Below are 22,742 nucleotides of genomic sequence, written 5' to 3' on the forward strand. Positions count from 1 at the left end.
ATTTGTGCTGTAACACTGCACCCAACGAGTCCATGCTGCTGATTTTGTATCACTGTATGAACTTTAAATAACATTTTCCAACTTCTGTTTAAGTTTTCTTATTTTCTCCTGTTGCTTTTGTTGTTGATTTGATCCTTTTCCCCTTAAGCACTTCTTTATAATGAAGTTTTACTAAAATCAGTTATAAATAAATAAATGAATGAATGAATGAATGAATTATTCTATTTGTTTCAGGAGAAGGAGGCAGAGAAAGACTACCCAGCTGAGGATGAGGAAGCAGCTGACCAGTGCGGCAGAAAAAAGAACTTTTCCACTGAGGAGGCTGATGAGGATGGGCTGGAGGACCTGCCTTCTTCCATATGCCGTCGCGGTGCAGTTGGCCGCTGGAGGGGCCCCATCTCTCGTAAGGCCAGCCAGACCAGCGTCTACCTGCAGGAGTGGGACATCCCGTATGAGCAGCTGCAGCTGGGAGAACTTATTGGCAAGGTGAAGACAGAGACAGAATACAGGCATACTAAATCTTAGTATGAAACATAAAGTATCAACATTTGGGTCCAACAGAGCTGACACATTGTGATTGTACAGGGTCGCTGGGGGAAGGTGCATAAGGGTCGCTGGCACGGTGAGGTTGCCATTCGCCTAATGGAGATTGACGGCAACAACCAGGATCACCTGAAGCTCTTCAAGAAGGAGGTGATGAACTACAGGCAGACCAGACATGAGAATGTCGTCCTCTTTATGGGCGCCTGCATGGCTCCACCACACCTCGCCATCATCACTAGGTACAGCTGCATAAGTCATCACACCTCAGTCCTGCTTTTGTTCCCTCATTTCCAGAAACAAATGTGTGTTTATACTTTCTTTATATTTCATTTGTGAGATGTTGTTTTGGTGAATTTATGTAGATTTGTGAACTCAGTGTTTGTAAGAATATTGCATGTGTTTTCTCTGCAGTTTCTGTAAAGGTGTGACTCTGTACTCTGTTGTAAGAGAAAGAGGTCACATGCTTGACATCAATAAAACCAGACAGATTGCACAGGAAATTGTAAAGGTAAGCAACACTCGAGCTGTGTGAGAAGGCCAAAATAAAAAGATATAAACTACCATTTCAAGATCAATACATGATGATTTCTGATAATCTATAGAAAATCACACAAGAACCTACAGTTCATCAAAGCCTAATATTATCATAGGAATGCAGTTTATCATAGATACAGTGACTTGTAAACAGATCCAACCCTATCAGATCTGTACACATATGCAGTCATAAAGTCATACATACATACATACATACATACTTACAAGGTTTAATTCTCTGTAATATTTTACTTTAAAATACTGGCCCTCAACATTAACTGTTTTAAAATGGCATTGGTTTGTTGTTTGAAAATATTTTGTAAGAAAAAGAAAATTGAAATAGGCTGTTTCCATAAGAATTTAACACCCATGCTGTGGAAGCAAGCTGAAGACAAAAGAGTGCTCTAAGGAATTTAGATTCAATCAATTGTCCTTTTATTAAAGATATGACTTTGGGTTGGGCTTGGGTGGTGTCTAATTTTTAGTACCGTACCTTCGTACCTTCCTAGAATTTCACCAGGGTATATGGTATATGATGATATATGCTGTCCACGTCTGTAATGTTACCAAAAACCAGACTAAGCTAAATTTGTGGCTTCAAAAACAGTGTGTTGAACATGCATCCAGAACATAAAGGGATTGTTGTTGTTACCAACGGTACAGTTTCCATCCTACAGAGAGGAGTACGTTGCCACCTGTAGTGTATAATACCAGATCGTCTTGTATTCAACAAATAAAATCCACTGTCCCTTCACGACTCATTTAGACTTTTTAGAGCTGAGAAGTATTAATTCAGAATGTATGAGAGATAATGACACCTAGAATGAGAGGTCTGTCACTCAGCATCAGTGCATGATATCTCTGTCTCTCCCTGTCAAACTGCATCCTCAGCCTACTAAACTCAGCAGCATAATGTTACCTTGAATCAGTTGTTTAATGTTAGTTTTGCGGTACCTCTTTCATATCATATAAAGTTATTGCCTGTATATAGATATGTATTTTATGTATATATTTTACTACTACTACTACTACTGAAATCTGCTGCTAAATTTGGTGCCATCTTTCATTCAGTAGAACTCCAATTTAATAAATCAGCAGTTGTAAAAATGAGTAAACTGTGTCGTTAAGGCAGATGAGTGGAACATTAGCTGGGAAAAATCACATTTATTCCCTTTATATGGAGCTTAAATTAATATAGAATTATGTTAAATGTTGCAGAATATGTACGTGTGTGTTTATGAATCGTAAGAAATCATAAATCATTTTTAGAATGAGTAGATCTGAATCATAAGCTAGCTTGGGCTCCACTGAATTTAACAATATGTTAACGTAGCAAAGCAAGCTAACACTTAGTTAAAAAGGTAGTCAACAAATGTACACTTTTGGCCTTTAACATGATGTTAATAAAAGTGTCCACCCTCAGCTACCACTCATCTTCCACTGTTGAATAGAGAAATACATCTCTTTCACAGGGAATGGGTTATTTGCATGCCAAAGGCATCATTCACAAGGATCTGAAGTCTAAGAACGTGTTCTGCGACACAAACAAGGTGGTCATTACAGACTTTGGCCTGTTTGGAATGTCTGGAGTGGTGCAAGAAGGCAGGTAGGAGTGAAAGAAATGATACTCTGATCTGTATGTCTCTGTATAAATGATCTGTATCTCTGATAAGCCGGGGTCACTGTCTTCACAAGTTGTGTGTATTTGTGTGTGTTTAGAAGAAAGAATGTGTTGCGGATCCCTCAGGGTTGGCTCTACTACCTTGCTCCAGAGATTGTTCGAAAAATGAGTCCAGAGGTCGATGAGGACCAGCTGCCTTTCTCCAAAGCTGCTGACGTTTATGCATTTGGGTATTGATTGATTACACTTAAACAGCCTGCTCAGGTTAATCAACAGACACTCAATTTATGCTAGATTCTGAAGTAAAGGTGGCATTGAAACTGTAGTTTTCTTTCACAAACATTTAAAGCAGAGTTCCTTAAACCATTTTGTGTAAGCTTAAAGTTCAGCTCACATATGCAGCCAGACATGTTCTCTAACCTCACAGTGTATTTCCATTAACTTCATACACCATTTGGCACATTTGCTTTGACTCACTTGACATGGACAGAGATGGAAGGTAAAAGATTATGGCATGTGAGGTGGTTTTACTGTCATCACAGTTTTCCTAATCACGTTTTTCGTGTTGTGTCGTTTTCAGCACAATCTGGTATGAGCTGCAGGTTGGAGATTGGCCAATCACCAATCAGCCTGTGGAAGCTAAAATCTGGCTAATTGGCAGCAATGAGGGCATTAAGAAGGTGCCTGCAGAGGCCAACCTGGGCAAAGAGGTCACGGTGAGTGCATTTCATAGATTATAGAGTGGTACAGTAACTCCCAAGTAAGGGAGGGACTCAACCTGGATATGGATTTACATTACCACTGCCATCTTAGAGCTAGAGAATCTTAATGTGGTCAGAGGGAAGGCATTCTGTTAGCACTGTCATGGTCAGCATGCACCATTATTAAAGAAACCTATTTCCATAGGTTATAATTACGCACCAGTCTCCAATATTCCAATCCTCAGCATAATTGCTGAAAAGATTGTAGGCCTACATCAGCAATTCATAGATCACTTCACTCTCATCAACATCCATGATACACTTCAATCACATTTCTGCTCTAATCACAGAACTGATAGAGCTCTTCTCGAGGTAATCAATGATTTTAATGTTAACACTGACAATGTGACGCTTCTATCTAGAGAATAATATATTTGAATGCAGCATGTAATAAATTGACCATAACATCTTGTCTCCTGGAAACTTAATCTGCAAGAATGTCAACAGTGTAAGCAGACTCCTCTCTGGGCACAGTGCTATATTATTTTTATCATTATTATGATGATGATGATGATGATTATTGTTATTACAACTAGTAGTAGTAGTTAGTAGGGGAATAACAGTTCACAAAATTCATGGTTTGGGTGAAAACAACACAGTGGGGTCCCGGTATGGTAACATTTTGATACAGCAAAAAAGTAGAAATGCCAGAAAATATTCCTTGTTTTTTTTCTTATTTTCATATTATTTTAATTCATTAATTTATTAAAACTTACATCATAAAATATGATGTATTTTGTAGTTGAACAATGATGGATATATACCTCAGTGACCCATCTTCTGGAATGTCTTCTTAGCAGAATATAAAACAAAACAGCTCCTTATAAAAAATTAAATGTAGTATTGTAGTGCAAACAAATACAAATTTTTAAATGTATTAAAACTAGCATCATAATCTGGGTTTTTCGTATTATTGCACAAAGCAGGGATTATGGTCTTGGGAAGGAGCAATGTGCTCAAAAACATTAGGCATGTTTGTAAAGCCTACATTTTCCGCTAACAAGGAGGGTCTCATATCAGCAGCTATAAATGTACCAGTTGCCACTGTGATTAATTTTGCCCTGTTTGAATCAGTTAGGAATGGCTGCCTAAATGCTGCCTGGATAACATTAGATTGTAGCATATGTGTTGCCCCGTGTTTTCGTTTAGTTCAACCTTTTGAGACACTGGGGTAAAGGCGACGTAAATGAGTTGACATGTTTGTAGTGTCCCCACTGATGTGACCTGCTGTCGTGTAGCAGATGTGGCATACCATTACCTTTTTTTTTGTTTGTTTGTTTTTTTCTCACCAACGCCCTCTTAATTTATAGTAACACCAAAGTGGCTCCAAACACCAGACCTGTAGGTTTTTTTTGAGGATCTTCTATTTCTGGTCTGATAATGGTGTAACTAACCATCTTGCAATGAGCTAGCTTAGCATAACTGCCTTCCAGTGTGTCTCACTGGAGTAGAATGTTCTGGTTTGGGGGTGGGAGGACAGACAGTATGTTGCCTGTTCCATCGCTGCCTTGTTGAGCGCAGTGACACTGAGAACATTATACTAAACACAGTTTAAACTGTAAACAGAGCTCCCTCTGCACAGCCAGTCTCAAGGACCAGGTGCTGGTTGGCCGCAGGAACATCTCAGATAAAATCATTGACATAAACCACCGCACACTGAACTGAATTACTGTAGTTTTATTAAGAGTGAACAACGCATTTCGCCCGTGGCTTCTTCAGGTTCACTTAACAGAATCACATGAGCACTCACAGGTCTTATAAAATCTCAGTTATTCAGTTCAGTGTGCGGTGGTTTATGCTGATGATATTACACCTTAAACTATATATTTTATTATCCAAATGTCATAAGATAGTTTAACATATCGTCATGTTTGTAATGCGTACCAAACTTGTAACTCGTTCAATATAAATACGTGGATTGTTACACCCGTAATAATTAGTACACAAAAGTGTCTAAATCTTACATCTGTGGTACCTGCCAGACTCTGTAGACTTCAGTACATTAAAGTCACAGTGGATGCTAAGGATGCAAACAGTAACAGCTGAGCTTTGAGTGTATGGCCAACTTATTGGTCAATGGAAACCGCAGTTGAAACACCCTCCTCCTTCCATCCTAACAGGAGATCCTGTCTGCCTGCTGGGCCGCTGAGGCAGACAACAGGCCGACCTTCCCCCAGCTGGCAGGCATGTTGGAGAGGCTCCCCAAACTGAACCGCAGGCTGTCTCACCCTGGACACTTCTGGAAGGCAACTGAGTATGTATCATAGAAAGAGGAGGTATATTCATGATCCAGGGTGGACAAGCCTACAACATCATTTACACCAACTGTCAAAAGGGGAGGATGCATCATTTTAGTTAGACGATAAACATCTACATTTTCACATCATTTAAGCAATAATGAGATGGAGCTTAAAGGATCCAATATACCATCAATCAAATGGAAAATATTGTAATTAGGGTTTTGTAAAGAAATGTGAATAGTACGTCCTGCTGAGTATCAACTAATATAAATGACCTTTTGTAATATGACTGCTGTTTTGTATTTTGAGGAAAGATCTAGTTAGACTCTCATTTTACTATACCTATGGATGGTGTTGTTGCTCTCTTTGTGCTACCTTTATCTTTTTTCCAGACTTTAATGGTGTTTCTCAGTCAGCAGTGATATCCTCATCTATACTTTTGAGTGTCATCTCTTCTTCTTTCTCCTCTCTCTGTAATTGCCTCTCCTCCTCTTGGTGCTGACTGATCCGCCTCTGCCTCTTCCTGTTGCGTCTGATCTCCATGGTCTCCCTTCATCAACTCTGCGCCTCTGTCTTCTCTCTTTTGATGTGCACACTTGTTTTCCACCACTCCTTTTTTCTGTCTCTTCACTCCATTCTTCTCCTGGTGAAGGCCGTGGGATCATCATCACTGCCCGAGAGATCACTGCCATCAGGGTCTACATGCACACTGTCCATGCATGTACAAATACAGCAGCTGAGAGGCAACGGTCCTTTTTAAAACTGCAGTTGTATTTGGATTTGACTCTTAATCTTGGCTTGAGCAAATATTGACAATCAAATTTAAAAGAGGAGTTGTTATCTGGTGTTAACATTTGATTTGTGTCTGTATTGATGAGCATTCTTGTTATTTTGATTCAGCCCACATGTGATCAAATCTCAAGATACAGGTTATGTGGGCAGTGCAGGTGGACTGTGTGTGACATGTCTGTCAACAGAAGGGATGTAGTCCGCTAAGACATGCAAGGGGAGGTTCATGTCACAGATGGAGCCACTACGTCTCTGTACTCTGTCTAAGTAGGATAATGCAACTTAAAATGTTAGAAATTTTGTAGCACACATCAGTCGTAAAAATATCATGAAAATCATGTTAATGTCACATTAGCTGCTGTCTCCATTCTCCCTTTTTACATGTCAGGCAGTTTAGCATTTTCTTGTTGTTACCTGGGTGCCAACTGGCTCCTCCCACTTCCAAACCATGAGCTGTTGAAGCTCTCTATAAATGTAAATCTTTATATCTATTTGTATGTCAGTGGACAGTGATTCATCCTCAACGCAGTAAGGCTGCTGGTTTCAGCTGTTACTGGGCTATGACTCCTCCTAATTATTGGAGAGGTAAAATAGCATGATTCCAAGGTTCCCAACAAATGGTTTAGATTTAAAGGCTGGTTCACCCAAAATTGTAAAAAAATATTATATTTTCATCCAGCTATAGTGCTATCTATCAGTGCAGATTTGTTTTATTAAGGTATTGAAGTTGCTGTTAAATTTTTAGCCACACTAACGACGTAGCTCCAGCAATGGCACGTCCACCACTACCGTTGGATGGATTGCCATTAAATTTCATTCAGACATTTATCACCTGATTTGGATGTTTTTAGCCCATTAAATGGTCGTCCATCTGTTTTCTTTGGGGGTTTTTAGCCTCATAGATATGGGTGACTATTACAGTAGGTTCAGAGGCTGTTGTCAGCCCGTAAAATAGCTGTTTGCACATCGTCATGTCATGCTAGCTTGTCGTGAAGGGGGCTAATAATGCTCCAAATTTATTCTTAAGGAAAAACTGGCACAGCCATTTTCTAGGGTTCCTTGACCTCTAACCTCAAGATATGTGAAACAAAATTGCTTTTATGGGTACCCAAAAGCCTCCCCTCTACAGCCATGCCCTCTTTATGGTAATATCATGCAGTTTTTTTATGCAGGATAAATGTGTTATCTGCGTCTATTCTAAAAATGGTGTATTGAATGTGTCTGCAAACTGGGCTTCCTAAACAGTCTTAAAATTGCATAAATTTGTTATGACTGGAAAGCTGAGACTCCTGTGGATTCCCAGTTGTATTCATGTGTGATGATGTGGGCCCCTTAGTAACCATTACATGTAGTGAATCCATTTTTTGCAAATTAACCTCACTGTATATGAAATCCATGACACTTTACAACCACAAACTTGAGTCCTAGGGCCCTCAGAGGACTTCTTCGCTGACACCTCTGCAATTTCCACAACAGCAGAACTCGCCATCCCATCACAGAAAAATGCAGTCCTTAGAGAAATCTCCAAATGTCCAAAGTTTTTGATATTAAATCACAGCATGGATTTGTTCTATGGTGTTCCTCAAGGTCTCAGTGCCCTAAAGTGGTATTTTCTTAATGTGGTTTCTCTAAGGGTCAAACTTGACTTGTTCCCAGTTAATGTTTTGTTCCTTACAATCAATGTACTCCTTCAAATTAGGGCGGTAGATTTGTCTTTTTAAGGAAAGGGACAACAAGCATATTTGAAGAATACACTAAAACAGGATTGTTGTTGAACTCAAAATGTTACCTCTATACCCATAATATATAGACTGATTAGCAATGTTTATTTACAATAACATCCTCAAGTCACATACGTTAAAATGAAATGTCGCTGAACAAACGCTGCCTCAATTAGTTAATTTTTAGCCACCTATAAAAAATCCCCCACAAAAAAAATCAATATCAGTTTACGCTATATTTAGAACATTTTCACTGCTTCACCTTGCTGACAGACAATCTTGTCCAACAGATAACTGAAGCCATTATATCAAAGCCACAAGAGTCCACTGATAAAAACAGTAATTTATGTAGCAGAACACAGAGTTGCTGGTCTAACGCGTGGGCAATGTGGAAGGTAAAGTGGAGGAAATATTCAAAAGTATGATAGTGATATTAGTTTTTTTCAGGTGGCCAAAATTTTTGTTGCGGCCATTATCAACAGCAGTACATTGTTTAGCTTTTGTGCTGATAGAGTTGGTTGATCAAAGACGATAACAGTACGTAAAATAAGCACAGCAAAAACATCAGGTAGGTTGGACCACCACATTTAACTATATCTCCTCAAACGTTACAGTTACAGCTGAAAATGACAACAGAAATCAATAAGTGTGCTGATTTTACATGTCTCCACAACTGTAATCAATTGCTACTTTTCTACCCAGAAGTGATTGTTGTTGTTAGAAATCAAAAGCATATCAGTATGCTATCCCTTAACATAGTTTTCAGCTACTTCAACCACATAATAGAATTTCTGAAATTCAGTTATGACTTTTGGTTTTAGTGTGCCACCCCAAGATTTTCAGTGGCTCCATCTGGCCACACCTATGTGTATGAAAAATTCTGGAGGTGCCACTGTCTCCTGTACTTTGCTTTATGACTAAATACCTGCAAAACTAATGCAATTGTCATCAGCCTCAGCTGTGTTTTGTGCTAATCAGCAAATGGTAGCATGCTAACATAACTAAGATGATAAAAATACAACATATTGGACGAACAATAGCATGTTAGCAATGTCATGGTGAGAATCTAGCATTTAGGGAGCGCACAATTAAGTACAGCTTTACAGAGCTTCCAGCATGGCTGACACTTGGTTTGTAAACTATAATATTCAATGTTGTGAGCATCACAAAGGAATGTGCCAGTCCCCTCCACTGTATTGTGGTAAATCTCAGAGACAGAGATCTCCTACTTGGACAAATCAAAACCAATATCTGCATGGAGGGATACCAAAAGAGCGAATGAGAAAATATGAATATTTGTAATTGGGGTGAACTGATCCTTTTAGGAGTGTACTTCCCAAAAATATAAAAACAATATTTATTGTATTTTGGTTGTATTATATGAGCAAAATGAGACTCATTGACCCCCTGTGTGACACTGCCTTATGCTGTACTGCAAAAATACCTGCCATGATGTATGAAACAGCCCTTTATATACAGACATTAATGAAAAGCCAGTTTTAATGACTATGTCAGGGCAGCTTTGGCTTTTTGTTGCTGTAACAAGCAGATACAACTGTCACACGACATTCTGTTTCAATGAGTCATACATCATTAATGAATTTGATAGCATACCACTGAGTGATATCTCCTACACTGACATTTCATGTTCAGTCTTACTTTGACTCCTGGCAGGAGAACAATGAGCTGAGGGCAATACTGGAAATAATGGTACAGTATAAAGAAACTTATGATATTGCCACAGGTGTGTGTATTTCCTGTGTGCACTCTTGCACCGCATGTTGGTGAACAGTGTGTGTGTGTGTGTGTGTGTGTGTTGTTTCCTCAGGCAGGAGTGCAATGTACGCTGAGTGAATGTAAGAGGCTTCAGCAGCATGATCTTGATCATGATGAAACAATGATCCATACATATATGTATATACAGTGCTGGAGGTTGTATTTAATATACAGTGTTTGTACAAGGGTTTCAGTTTTAGAGCATTTGAATCAGTACTTCAGTCACATTCATGTATAGATTGCAGATACTGTGTTGGTTGATTTGTGTTTTGTTTCTTTACCTTTTTTATTTCTGTTTTTTTTTTTTAGGGTTGAGGTTTAATCTGTAGAGTATTTTTGTACAGGACGTGTTGATACTTTGTAAGCTTCTATTCTGACTAACTACAGATATTAAAGCTGATCTCCAGTGACTCGGTGTGCTCTCTTTTTTTTGTCATATGTGTTACATTATATAAAATTTAAAAAAAGATGACAGATGTATAGAGTGCTCCAGGAATGATGTGAAAAAGTAAAAAGTCATCCATGGGGTCAAAACGCCTATGGGATACCTACACATTTTGTTCAGCAAGATAATCTTCACCAATGAACACCATTTTTATCATTTTTTTAAGCCTAAATGCATCGCCAGAAGGAAAAAATTAAACAACCCAAGCTAAGCTATAAACGAACTCCACTATGAACCCATATCTTAACGTTGCCCCCACAACATGGCTGTAAAGCCATGTTCAGCGTGATGATGTTCTGTAGTGTCAAGTCGTTTGCAACAGCATTTTTAAGCCATAAAGGCTTCATAATAAATAGGTAGGGTATTTACTAATGTATTTTACATCGTAGAACAAAATGTGAAAGTGTCTTAAGCTTATGTTAACCACAGAGCACATTTCAGGCGTCTAACAAAAACCCATTCAAAAAACCCATCGACTTCAAGACGAGTGCTGAAATGCTAACTCATTTCTGTGTTTTAGGACTCATTACTGAGGCACTCTGTTCAAGAGTTTTATTTTGTTTTGTTTTGTTTTTGGCTTTTTGCCTTTGATGGATAGGATACACTCAGGGTGAAAGGGGGAGAGAGTGGGGACGACATGCAGCAAAGGGCTGTGAGTTGGAATCGAATCCGCGGCCTCTGCGGCAAGGACACAGCCTGCTTCACTACGTGAGCTACTGGGCACCCCCTATTTAAGATTTAATAAGAGGAGCTCTGCAATTCATAAATCAAACAAAATAAATTTGTGTTTTGAGAATCATTACATACAGTCTTTTTCATAAATGAAGAAATCTAAGAATCTATAGCCACGCTAAGAGCTCTGTGAGGCTGCTTGGTAAATAGTGGTGTTTAAGCTAAATGCTAACATCAGCATGGTAACATGCACATGAAGACAATGTTAACATGGTGATGTTTAGCAGGTAATGAACCTAAATACAGCATTACAAAGCCACTAGAATGGCTGTAGAGTCTGTCTTGTTATGTATACGAATTACTATATAGTGTAATGTGGGTAGTTGCCAGTTTCCAGCCTGCAACTTTGCAGATTTGGCTCAAACTGGAGCTAAGGAGGCTAGCCCAAATCATGAGTAACAGCCTATCACCAACATAATGCATTCTGATTCTAAATTCCCCGATCTTTTCTCTTTCTCGTCTTTTTTTCTGTCAAAAATTTATTATTTCTGTCATTTTGTGTGAAAGACTTTGCGCTATGTTAGCCCTGTGTAAGTAAGGGTTTGAATGAGTAGGCCTATACATAGACTGTAAAAATAATGGATGTAATTACCATGATATCACCCACTGGTTTTGAAGCCTCAAGTTCGGCATTTTGGCCGTTGACATCTCCATTTTTTGGAGCAAGAAGTGACAATATTTGGATGAGATGTTGGAGAGGTGGATCTGACTGAGAAGCTGGGAACACTATTGGCAGACAGCCTGTCACTCAAAGTGACCTGGCCTTAATTATGCCTAACTGTAAGCCTTAATAAAATGTTAACGCATAAGTTATATGAAAATAACTTATGCATTAACATAAGGTTTTGTACGGTGTCAAAACTTCTCTCTCTCTGTCTGTCTCTCTCTGTCTCTTTTCTCTCTCTCTTTCTCTCTATCTGTCTCTTTTGTCTCTCTCTTTCTCTCTCTCTCTCTCTCTCTGCAGGGAGTTGGTGGTGGTGAGAGCATGTGGTGTGTGAGAGAGTGAGTGTCTGGTGCAGAGTTTTAAACTGTTTCTGGTCGTACTTCTGGGGTTTTCTCTCTCCTTTCTGACTTTCCCTACTGCATGACCAGGTAAGTTTTGACATATTTCTTCTCTCGACTGGTTGGTGATTGTGTTGCCGGTTGTTGCTGGTTGTTTGACAGAGAAATGGCGTCCTCTAAGAAACCAGTGTGACAGTGGAGAAGGTTTTGTTGGCTGTAGGAGAAAAAAATCAGGCATGGCAAGCTGCTTTTTGCTTCCTGAATGAATAAGGCTTTGGTGGTTTTTCTTGAGGAGAAGCCAGGTCAGTGAGATGATTGACAGAGGTGTAGTGATCAGGGAAATTTACACCGCTGTTTCCCTGTTGGCAGTTCCGTCTGTCAGGATTATTGTATCAGGTGTCTCGCCATTCATCCCCAACACGCTGTTGGAGAATGAGCTGCGGAAGTTTGGGAAATTGGCCAGTGCTTTTAAAACTGTCAGCCTGGTGTGCAGAGACCTGAGGCTGAAGCATGTTCAGTCACTCAGGAGGCAAGTGTTCATGCTTTTGGACTCTCCGTCACAGAGTCTGGAGGTGGTTTTCAGAGTGAGGCACGGTGATGGATCGTACATGTGCTCCAAACCGTCTAGGGGGGTTGGGGGGCATGCTCCCCCGGGTGAAAATTTTGTATATATTTGATGTGAAGGCATCAATCTGGTGAATTCTGAGAGCCAAGTTATGATGGCAGAATATGCCTAGATTTCAACATCTTTGTGCTTTGATAAAATGATAAAAACACTAGTGGTATGTTATGGTGAAGGGTTATGCTCAAAATACAGCTAAGGATTAATGGTAAAACATTTAAGTGATCAAAAGAAAAATGACATATGACAAACACACTGATCTGCCTCTGGAGGGCTATTTTCTTATTTTAAATCATGTGCAGACAAAATATTCTTTTAAAACTCTCTCACAAACACAGTTACAGATACACAATACAATACAAAATAGGCAATACAAAAAGAAAACAAAAGGTAAGACTCACATTAATTACACACAAACAGACACAAATTATTGCTTTCTTCCTTCCCTCCCTCCCACACGATTTGCAAGTATGGCACCCTGAATCAGAGCATTTAATTTTACGCGGCTTCAAAAAGAAGATTTGAAAAGCCCTCTGGCTGAATGCCTCTGGGACAGGCCCATTTATGGCAACCCACTGGATCCGTCGCGTGTGCGATCCGGCCGAGGCGCGGGTGCCGGAGCTAATACTGGTCATTCAAGTCAATGTAAGCTGCTCCACCAGAAGCGCCGCGCCGCGTCATAGCCGCAGCCCCACAGCCGCTAAAAATACGCGCCGGGTCTATTTTTGACGGAGCCAAAGAATTCTCAGTAGGCGCTCCAGCCGGTGCGCTACAGAGTGGCGTTTACTTACCGGAGGCATTTTATATCTGGCCGATTTTGGAGACTATAGGAAACACTGGCTTTGCATGTCTGCACAGATAGCAGGTGGCGGCTGGAAGCGCAAACACGGACATCCTGCCCTCTGGTTTAAACCCCGGGGTGGAGAAAAGGGATCAGAGTAAGTCGGAGGAGCAGACAGATGCAGGAAGAGCCTCCCAGCCCACAGTCTCAGACCCAGGGGCAGTGCCTGCAGGGGCCCCGGCAGCAGAGCCGGCTGCTCCGAGTGGCTCGGCAAAGGTGGGCTGTACAGATAGGCCCATTGCGTCAGATGCTGGAAGTGCAGGGGGGATTCTCTGTAGCCAGGTGACACAAGAGGAGGAGGATTTGGAGTATGATTCAGAGACAGATAATGTGTCAGTTCACTCAGTTGGTGATCCTTCATAATTAATGATTTTCTGGATGAAACTTACGGACAGTCAGAGTTCAAGACTATTTTGAGGACACGGATAAGTTCATTAAGTTTGTCATTTTCTTGCAAAAGCTGGGCGGTTTTGAGCTTCTAGAAAGCTTCTTGAGAGCTTCTTGCCTTAAAGCGCACGTCACAGCATTTAGAAAGGCTACAAGAGGGAAAATTGTTAGGAAGAAGAAAAAATGTTTCTTTGTAGCTGATGCTTTATGTTGGTCTTTTTCTGTGTCGTTCTCTGTTCTACCCTTCTCATGCAGGGACTCAGGGTTGGTTCCCTCAATATGAATGGTGGGAGGGATAGATGTAAAAGGGCCTTAGTGGCAGAGATTGTACAGCAGAAGAAGTCAGATGTAGTTCTGCTGCAGGAAACTCACAGTGACCAGGCAAATGAGGTAGACTGGGGACTGTGGTGGGATGGGCTGCATGCACTCAGCCATTGTTAGCGGAGGAGTAGCTGTGCTGCTAATTAAAAGAACCAACCCAAAGATTTGATCAGTTTTAGAGTTGGTAAAGGGGAGGTGTCTCATTGTTAGGATAGAGGTTGACAGGTCTACATTGTGTGTTGTTAATTTTTTTGATTTACTGAGGCGGTGGTGGAAGGTAGGCAAGCCTAAGATATGCATCTTCTGCCAGCAGTTTACATCACACTCTACAGCAAGGGTCAAGGCAGCAGTCCAGGAGCTGGAAACAGAACAGAACAGCATAAAGAACACTGAAGATGCCATGGCCAGTAGCTCGGGCTCTGACATGGATGCCCTGCTGAAGGAGAAGAGCTCAGTACTTTCATGCATGAGAGGGTGAAAGGAGCTCTTGTTCAGTCCCACTTCCCCAATACTAAAGACATGGACGCTCCAAGGACTGAAGAAGAAAGTACTTGGAGCCCCACCATGGCTCCTCATCTCCTTGGGGTCTGTTGTTACCCTGCCTCCAGGGAGCTGTAGGGATGTCCTCAGCTCAGTCCAGATGAAATGGCTGACCTGGACAGAGAACTGAGCTTTGAGGAGCTGACCACAGCTGTGGGGCAGATGGCCTCAGGTCGAGCTCCAGACCTGACGGGCGCACCCCTGACTTCTATAAGCATTTCTGGAGTTTGGATGGTCCTGACCTGCATGAAGGGAAAGAGGTATGAAGGTGTTGGACGTGTTCTTTGGGACAGAGGAGTATCAGAGACAGAATTGGGAGGGCATGATGGAGAAAGTGTGTGCGAAGTTGTCTCACTGGAAATGGTTGCTAATGCAGCTATCATATAGGGATTGAGTTTTGGTCGCTAACAACTTGGTCTCCCCGACGCTTTGGCACAGGCTGATTGTTCTTCTGCCACCAGGAGGCCTGATTGAAGACATCCAGCAGTCTATGGTGGACTTCTTATGGATTCGGGCCCCTGTGCTTTTTTTTACTAGTGGATGAAGGGGGGCAAGGTCTCATAGACATCGCTTCATGAGTGGCAGCCTTCAGGCTGAAGACGGCACAGAGACCGCTGTACCACTGTGGTGTGCGGTGGCTGGATGCTGCTAAGTCAATCTTGCAGAGGGCTGGTAGTCAGGGTTATAGTAAGCAGCTGTTCCTGCTGAGGCTGGAGGAGGTCGATCTGGCTTGCTGCCTTTCTATGTTTCTGTGTTGGAGTCCTGGAGAATCCTTAAGGTTTCCAGGGATCCTGCTGCCACGGCTGGTTGGTGGCTACCAGAGGAACCACTGTTTCACAACACTTTCATTCAGGCCAGAACCCTCTCTTCAGCCAGTGTATGATCTTCACTGAGAGAGGTCCGATGTTTAAAACTGGGACATCTACTGATTTCTGGCAGGACTTTGCTGCAGCGCAACAACATCAGACCCAGGCTGCTGGACAAGCTCAGTACAGAGGTCCGTGCATCTCTCCCTGAACGCCTAAGGTCTTTCATGACAGAAGATAAGGCACTATCTGGCCAGTGGGTGAAGGATGTGGATTATAGCTTCCCACAACTGGTTGTCTCTCCCAGTGTTGCAGGACGTGGAGGGCAGGGTCCTCTCATTCGCAACCACACAGCTCAGCAAGTTCAAGGACCTTGGGCCCAAGGCTGCTTACATCCTGTGTGTGATGGTCAGGCATTTGCAGTCTCTGCAGGCCATGATTGCATCAAGGTGGACCAAGTTTTCTGACCCAGGCTCCTCCCCGCAGGGCTGCTGGCGGTCCCTGTACAATCCACTAGTTCAAAAATGGTCAGCTGACCTCCAGTGGAAGGTTGTGCATGGGGCAATAGCCACAAACAGACACATAACACACATGGATCACAGTGTGAAACTTAAACACACATTTTTGTTCAGTGTCCAAGGTTGGTGTGTGTGTATCAACCGTTGAAGGGTTGGTTTGACAGTCTCGGGGACGGGTTTTCTTTTTCACTGTTCATATATGGTCCCAGGTACCTCACCAGGAAGAAAGACACTCACATGCTGTTAAACTTCCTTTCAGCTACTGCCAGGCTATCTATTTGGCTGAGTCGGAAGAATAGGGCCCACAGGGTGGGGTGTGTGGACCCTGTGCAGGTCCTCACAGGACTCTTGAGGGCTTGGCTCAGGGTGGAACATGCCTACTGATTGGTAAAAAAAATAAATTACATTTTCGGCCTGAAGTGGGCAGTAGGGGCAGTATTATGCTCTGTGGCAGATGATGAAAGCTTAGTCTTCGCATTTTAAATTGTATGTATGATTGTTGTTTATCAGCCGCTCCTTGTTCCTGCTGCTCTGTTCTTTTTGTTTGGCCTTCTGTTTTTGGTGTCTGATTTTGTTAATTTTTGTGTTGGGGAGGATTACATCTAGGTGAAGTTCTTTGGCCTGTATGATTTTTGCATTGATTAATAAAGGGCTTTTTAAAATCAAATCTCTCTCTGTCTCTCTGTCTCTCTCTCTCTCTCTCTCTCTCTCTCTCTGTCTCATTGGCTACGGTTACATGATGGCTTCTCATTCGGAATGAAATAAATCTGAATGAAATCATTCGGAATTAAAGTCTTTCCAGGTAGTTTACATGGGAAATATTCATTCCGAATGAGGGTTTACATGGGAGATCAGTTCAATCGCCTTTATTCAGGTCTGTGCAAGGTCTGGGCCAGGGAACGTTTCTGATTGGATAGGGGGCGGGGCGGATGTTACGTGTTTACGTTTACCGGAAGAAAACACTGTAGTTCTCGCTCCGGATAACAAGATGCTTGACGACGCCGTTCTTAGTGCCTTTTTCGGGCTTGTTTTGCTTATATTCTTGAAGCAGCAGTACAACAACAACCTTGTTCTGCTAATGCTTCATCTGTTGAGGAGGAGAAGGGAGGTAGAAGGTCGAAGAAGGGAGGTAGAAGACCGTGCTGTGGCGAATGGAAACCGGTGAGTGCAACAAATCCGACTGCTCTATCTCAGCCCGTTGCTATGCAGCCCGTTGCTATGCGCGCTATATACGTCATCGTGCCAGAAGGGCAAGGAAACGAGCATGTGCAGAAAGACCGGAATGAACTTAAAGAGGAATGAGTGTATACATGCACACAAAATTCTTTCATTCGGAATGACGAACGGAATAAACCACCCCCTTTAATCGGATTTAATTTTCAATCGGAATGACCGTTTTTCAATCGGAATGACCGTTTACATGACCACTTTTAATCGGAATGGCCTTTCATTCCGATTAAAAGTGGAATTAAACTGTGCATGTAAACGTACTGACTGTCTCTCAATGGATGCACTAACGAAAAGGTCTAAAGTGCAGTTTGGTAATATTACACTCAACCAACACCAGGGAAGTCTGACTGCAATACATACAAAGAATGTGTTAGCATAGAAAGAGCAATAGTTTGTTTTATGTTTCCGCACCAGAGCTAGCCGTAGCCAGAGGCATTATGTTTTTGGACATGCCTGTTTACATTTGTCCACCCATTCACTTGGACCCTACAATGAACTAATTCAGTTTTAGTGGTGAAAGTCAAGGTCACTATGACCTTGTATTCATCTCATTCTCGTGAATGCGATATCTCACTTTGAGGGAATTTCTTCAATTTTCGCACAAATGTTCACTTGGACTCAGCAATCAGGTCAGTGTGACCTCACAAAACATGTTTTCAGCCACAACTCAAGAATTCTCACACTACTTATTACAAAATTTCACACAAATGTCTAATAGGACATAATGATGATGAAGTGATGACAATTTATATCCAAAAGGTCAAAAGTCAGCTCCACTGTGACATCGTAATGATCCCCAAAAACACCTTTTTTGGACACTACTCAACATCATATCTCTAACAGAAGGGGAAGTATTTGGTCAGATACTGAATTGGTGACACTAATCTTGGGTGCCCACCTTGAAACTGTGCTGATTGTATAGTTCTTCTGTGCTATAGATGTGTGTGAAGCAGCCATGTTTTTATACACATGGATGTAAACTGAAAGAGAAACTTGACTGGTGTGCAGTGGCATACAACCACAAGGTGGTAATTTTAGTTTATTAATATAATCTTAAACATTTTTTGGTAGCATTTAATGAAACATATGCTCAACTGCATTTAAATATAGTTTTGTGGTGGAGTTTTTTTGAATTTTCACAATAAGATTTTCATTAGGGGGCGGCAGTAGCTCAGTCCATAGGGACTTGGGTTGGGAACCGGAGGGTCGCCTGTTCAAGTCCCTGTCTGGACCAAAATATGGAGCGTGGACTGGTAGCTGGAGAGGTGCCAGTTCACCTCCTGGGCACTGCCGAGGTGCCCCTGAGAAAGGCACCGAACCCCCCAACCGCTCGGATCGCCTGTCATGGGCATAATAAAGTATATAAAATTAATTAAAATTAAATTTTTACTGCAATTGCACTGTATATTGGTTCCAAATATCAGTTATAAAATATTGGCCCTTAGAAAACCATATCAGTCAACCCTAATACTGAATTTACAGTATATCATATGACATAACAAATGAGGATAAAAGAGGAACTTTAGGAACTAATGAGGAACAGAAAGGTGCAAGAACGGTTTTGTTCAAATAGCAGAAGTATGTTAAACAGAAAGAGGGTTTCCTGTGTCTCTGTACTCTTTTGCCTTTCTCTCTTTGTCAGGGCACTTAACAATTGCCATAAAAAAAGTAAATCAATTTTTTGACCCTTGACAGCCATTGACAGTCACACATACTAGGCTAGATGATATGGCTTTACCTTATCTGCAGTCATGTTACTGTTATCTCCAATAAAACCAGTCAGTTTGCTCCTGTGAGGCACATGACTGCTCATTCGTCAACCTCAGTCAATAAAACCACTGTAAATAATTTGCTGGTGGACTGAGGAGGGCTATTATTGGTCATTAACCTCATGTCAAGCAAAGCTATGGTGTTAAGAAAAAAAACAACAACTCTATTATAGGTAAAAGTACTGCATTCTGAAGTTTACACAAGTAAAGTAAAGTCTCATGTCATCAGTGAAATGTGTGCAGCTAACATGACACAGCTTTTTTAAAGCTTATTTGTGGTACTTTTTGCATATTTATGCAGTTAATTGTTCTTGTTTTCTTGAGAATTTTTTAAAAGTTAGTTATCTATTCATATATAACCTGATGTAGCTGTTTGCTGTTATCATCCAAAAGTTTTGACTAGATTATGTAAGATTTGCTGCAGAGTAAACAGTCAACAATAGACATAGTTTTGTTTGTTTCCAAAGTTCATACTGAAGTAGATAATCTTTCACAGTCAACCACACACAAGTCAGATGATTCATTTCCTTTTCCGACATCATGTGGTCTCCCTGCCAGGTTCCTCTGTACAGACTAACTTTAGACTTATATATGAGCAGGTCAATATCACACCTAGAGTCAGTGCGAGTGTATGATAGCTTCCAACATCACATGCACTTCTGTCTGTTTCAGTTGTTTTTCTGTTGTGTTTGTTCAAATGCCTTGAGATATTTTCTCCCACATTTTATAGCCAGTCTGGCCTCATGGAAACTTCTCCAGGATGAGTCATTCCTGGATTTTAGTGAAAACACAATCAGGATGTAGCAGGCTTTTACCCAGGGCTGTGCAGCCTGCAGTGAGCTTTTCTGCATTCCATTAAACTTCATTTATGTTGAAAATTACCTTACAGATGCTTGAAACTTGCTTGAGTTGGGTAGTTCATTACACTTGACGCCTAGCTATTTAAAACCTCTTGCACTCCACGCCCATTTTGTAGCGAAAACTCCTAAAATGACATACCCAAATTAAAATGACTGTAGTGTCTGAACTGCTCTGACTACATGCATGCATGAGGTCTTGCCAGAAAGAAAACTCTCTCAAGTTTCTTGTGAAAGTGTCAGAAACACTCTAGGGTATACAGAGACAGAGTAATGGGCCTCTGAAATCAGTAAAAATAGAAGATTTTGCCTAAAATAAAATAAAAAATGTTTTTCAGGATGAATAACTGTCTGTGGCTTCATGTGAGCAGGTGAATGACACTATGGGGCTGTAGGCACACTATCAATGAATATTTGTTTAAAATTTGAAGAAGAAAGCACAAAGTATGACCATTCTACAGTGTTTTTTCCATGAAAAGATCCACGCGTAGCTCCAAATGACAAGAGCGGTCACTCTGCTTCAAAACAGTACTGTCAGTGATCAAACAACACTCAGCCAGCTTCAAACATTGTACCTTATTGAAATCAGGTGTGATTATGATAGCTGATATTGTTTATGACACAGAAACACCATAAAATATCACCAAATAAAGCCATAGGAAACGTGAAAGTTATGATCCCACTTTCTAGATGGTGTATCTCAGCCAAAAATAGTGGTAGGAGTGAGACTCTTACCTTTTATAAAAGATCTAAGGCCCCCTGTGGGCCCTGCATAAGATCGCGAGTAATCCTTTAACTTTTCCCGTTGAAAAACAGCATGACATGACTTGTCATCACTCATCACGATTTTGGACTTTGTGTGTTTAGGCTGCTCTGGTGCGAAATACATAAGAAATAAAAGAAAAACGATGTTATTTTTGAAAAGTCGAGAGCTTCCTGAATCTGACAATACCAAACATCACATGGTTTGATGACGTAGTGCGCTTGTGAGATACCATTTAACAGAGGAGGAGGGGAGCGAGGACGTAGGCGTCCTAGCGGAGTTAGAGAGCTTAAAGGTCCAGTGTGGGGCGATATATTGGCAAAAAAATGAATATAGGCTAATAGGGTTTTTTTTAATCACCTGAAAATCAGAATTGTTGTCTTTGTGTTACGTTAAAATGAGCCATCTATGTCTGCAAAGGAAGCAGGTCCTCATCTACAGAGATTGCCATGTTGCTCTGCTCTGTGTTTCTATAGTAGTCCAGAATGGACAAACCAAATCCTGGCTCTAGATAAGGTCATTTTCATTTTTGCCTTTTGGTGCTGGCCAACATAGTTGGAAGTCCCTCTGCGACAAGCATCGGAAAAACACAGTTTTTAAAAAGAAATAACAAAAACACAAAAAACAGTATTACCCACCGATCAGTGGGTGTTGGCCTCCGTCAAGGTTGTCCCTTGTCACCGATCCTGTTTGTGATTTTCATGGACAGGATCTCGAGGCGCAGCCGGGTGGAGGAAGGAGTCCAGTCTTGGGACCTCAGACGGTGATGTGGTTCTGTTGGCTTCATCACACAGTGACCTCCAGAATGCACTGGGGGGGGGCGAGTGTGAAGTGGAGCAGCACCTCCAAAATTTGAGGCCATGGTTCTCTGCCAGAAAGCGGTGGATTGCTCTTTCCGGGTTGGGGGAGAGTTACTGCCTCAAGCGAGGGAGTTCAAGTATCTTGGGGTCTTGTTCACGAGTGAGGGTAGAATGGAGCGTGAGATGGATCAGCAGTTTGGTGCAGCTTCTGCAGTGATGCAGGGGCTGCGCCGGTCCGTCGTGGTGAAGAGGGAGCTGAGCCGGAAGGCAAAGCTTTGGATTTACTGGTCCATCTACATTCCAACCCTCACCTATGGTCATGAGCTCTGGGTAGTGACCAAAAAATGAGATTGTGGATACAAGAGGCGGAAATGAGTTTCCTCTGTGGGGTGGCTGGGCTCAGCCTTAGAGATAGGGTGAGGAGCTCGGACATCTAGAGGGAGCCGCTGCTCCTTCACGTCGAAAGGGGTCAGTTGAAGTGGTTCGGGCATCTGATCAGGATGCCTCCTGGGCACCTCCCGCTGGAGATGTCCTGGACACGTCCCACTGGTAGGAGGGCTCGGGGCAGACCAAGAACATGCTGGAGGAATTAGATATGTCATCTGAGCTGGGAATGCCTTGGGGTCCCCCAGGAGGAGCTGGAAAGTGTTGCTGGGGAGAGGGGTGTCTAGGGTGCTTTGCTCGGCCTGCTGCCCCTGCAAGCCTGCCTCGGATAAGCGGATGAAAATGGATGGATGGATGAAACAGTATTATTCAGCATTTTTACCTGTTAAAATAGGCAGGTCAGTTTGTTTTAGAGGAGAAGAAATCTCTGAGGATTATTTAGTTTACGCTCAAAACCTCCTGAAAGTCTGGATCTTAAATTATGAGAGAAATAAGGTAAGCAGATGTTAGCAGGTGCTAGGTTAGAGGCCCTTCTCTGACATGCCAAATAGCATTGTAGAAACACTGATTTGTGATGTGAAAATGCTTTTTTCAGTGATTTTACCAGTTTTAATCACCTTATCCATTTGTTTTGGAGAGGAGAAGACCTCTGTGGATAATTCGTCTCCTGACAAAAACCTCCTTAAAAATGAACACTAAACGATTTCTAACTAGGAAATGTTTCAGCTGATTGCAGTCTG

The 22,742-nt window shown here is 41.6% G+C and overlaps 1 protein-coding gene across 6 annotated transcripts in view; it reads left to right on the forward strand.

The window, feature by feature from the left end:
- The window catches only part of LOC117259790 (kinase suppressor of Ras 1-like), a 103,758-nt gene extending 93,363 nt beyond the window's left edge, over positions 1–10,395 (forward strand). For 5 of the 6 annotated variants that reach the window (XM_033631504.2, XM_033631505.2, XM_078166871.1 and 2 more), the window contains 8 exons: positions 235–486; positions 586–782; positions 955–1,051; positions 2,550–2,683; positions 2,797–2,928; positions 3,279–3,414; positions 5,580–5,713; positions 6,352–10,395. In XM_033631504.2, coding sequence (XP_033487395.2) covers positions 235–486; positions 586–782; positions 955–1,051; positions 2,550–2,683; positions 2,797–2,928; positions 3,279–3,414; positions 5,580–5,713; positions 6,352–6,439 — 1,170 coding nt within the window. In that variant the 3' untranslated portion in view covers positions 6,440–10,395. Of the gene's footprint in view, positions 1–234; positions 487–585; positions 783–954; positions 1,052–2,549; positions 2,684–2,796; positions 2,929–3,278; positions 3,415–5,579 lie in introns of all 6 variants that reach the window. The other variant, XM_078166870.1, reaches the window with a different exon arrangement.
- Positions 10,396–22,742: the final 12,347 nt, after the last annotated feature.

The sequence above is a fragment of the Epinephelus lanceolatus genome, chromosome 4 (assembly GCF_041903045.1).
Source record: "Epinephelus lanceolatus isolate andai-2023 chromosome 4, ASM4190304v1, whole genome shotgun sequence".
In the NCBI taxonomy this organism is placed as follows: Eukaryota; Metazoa; Chordata; class Actinopteri; order Perciformes; family Serranidae; genus Epinephelus; species Epinephelus lanceolatus.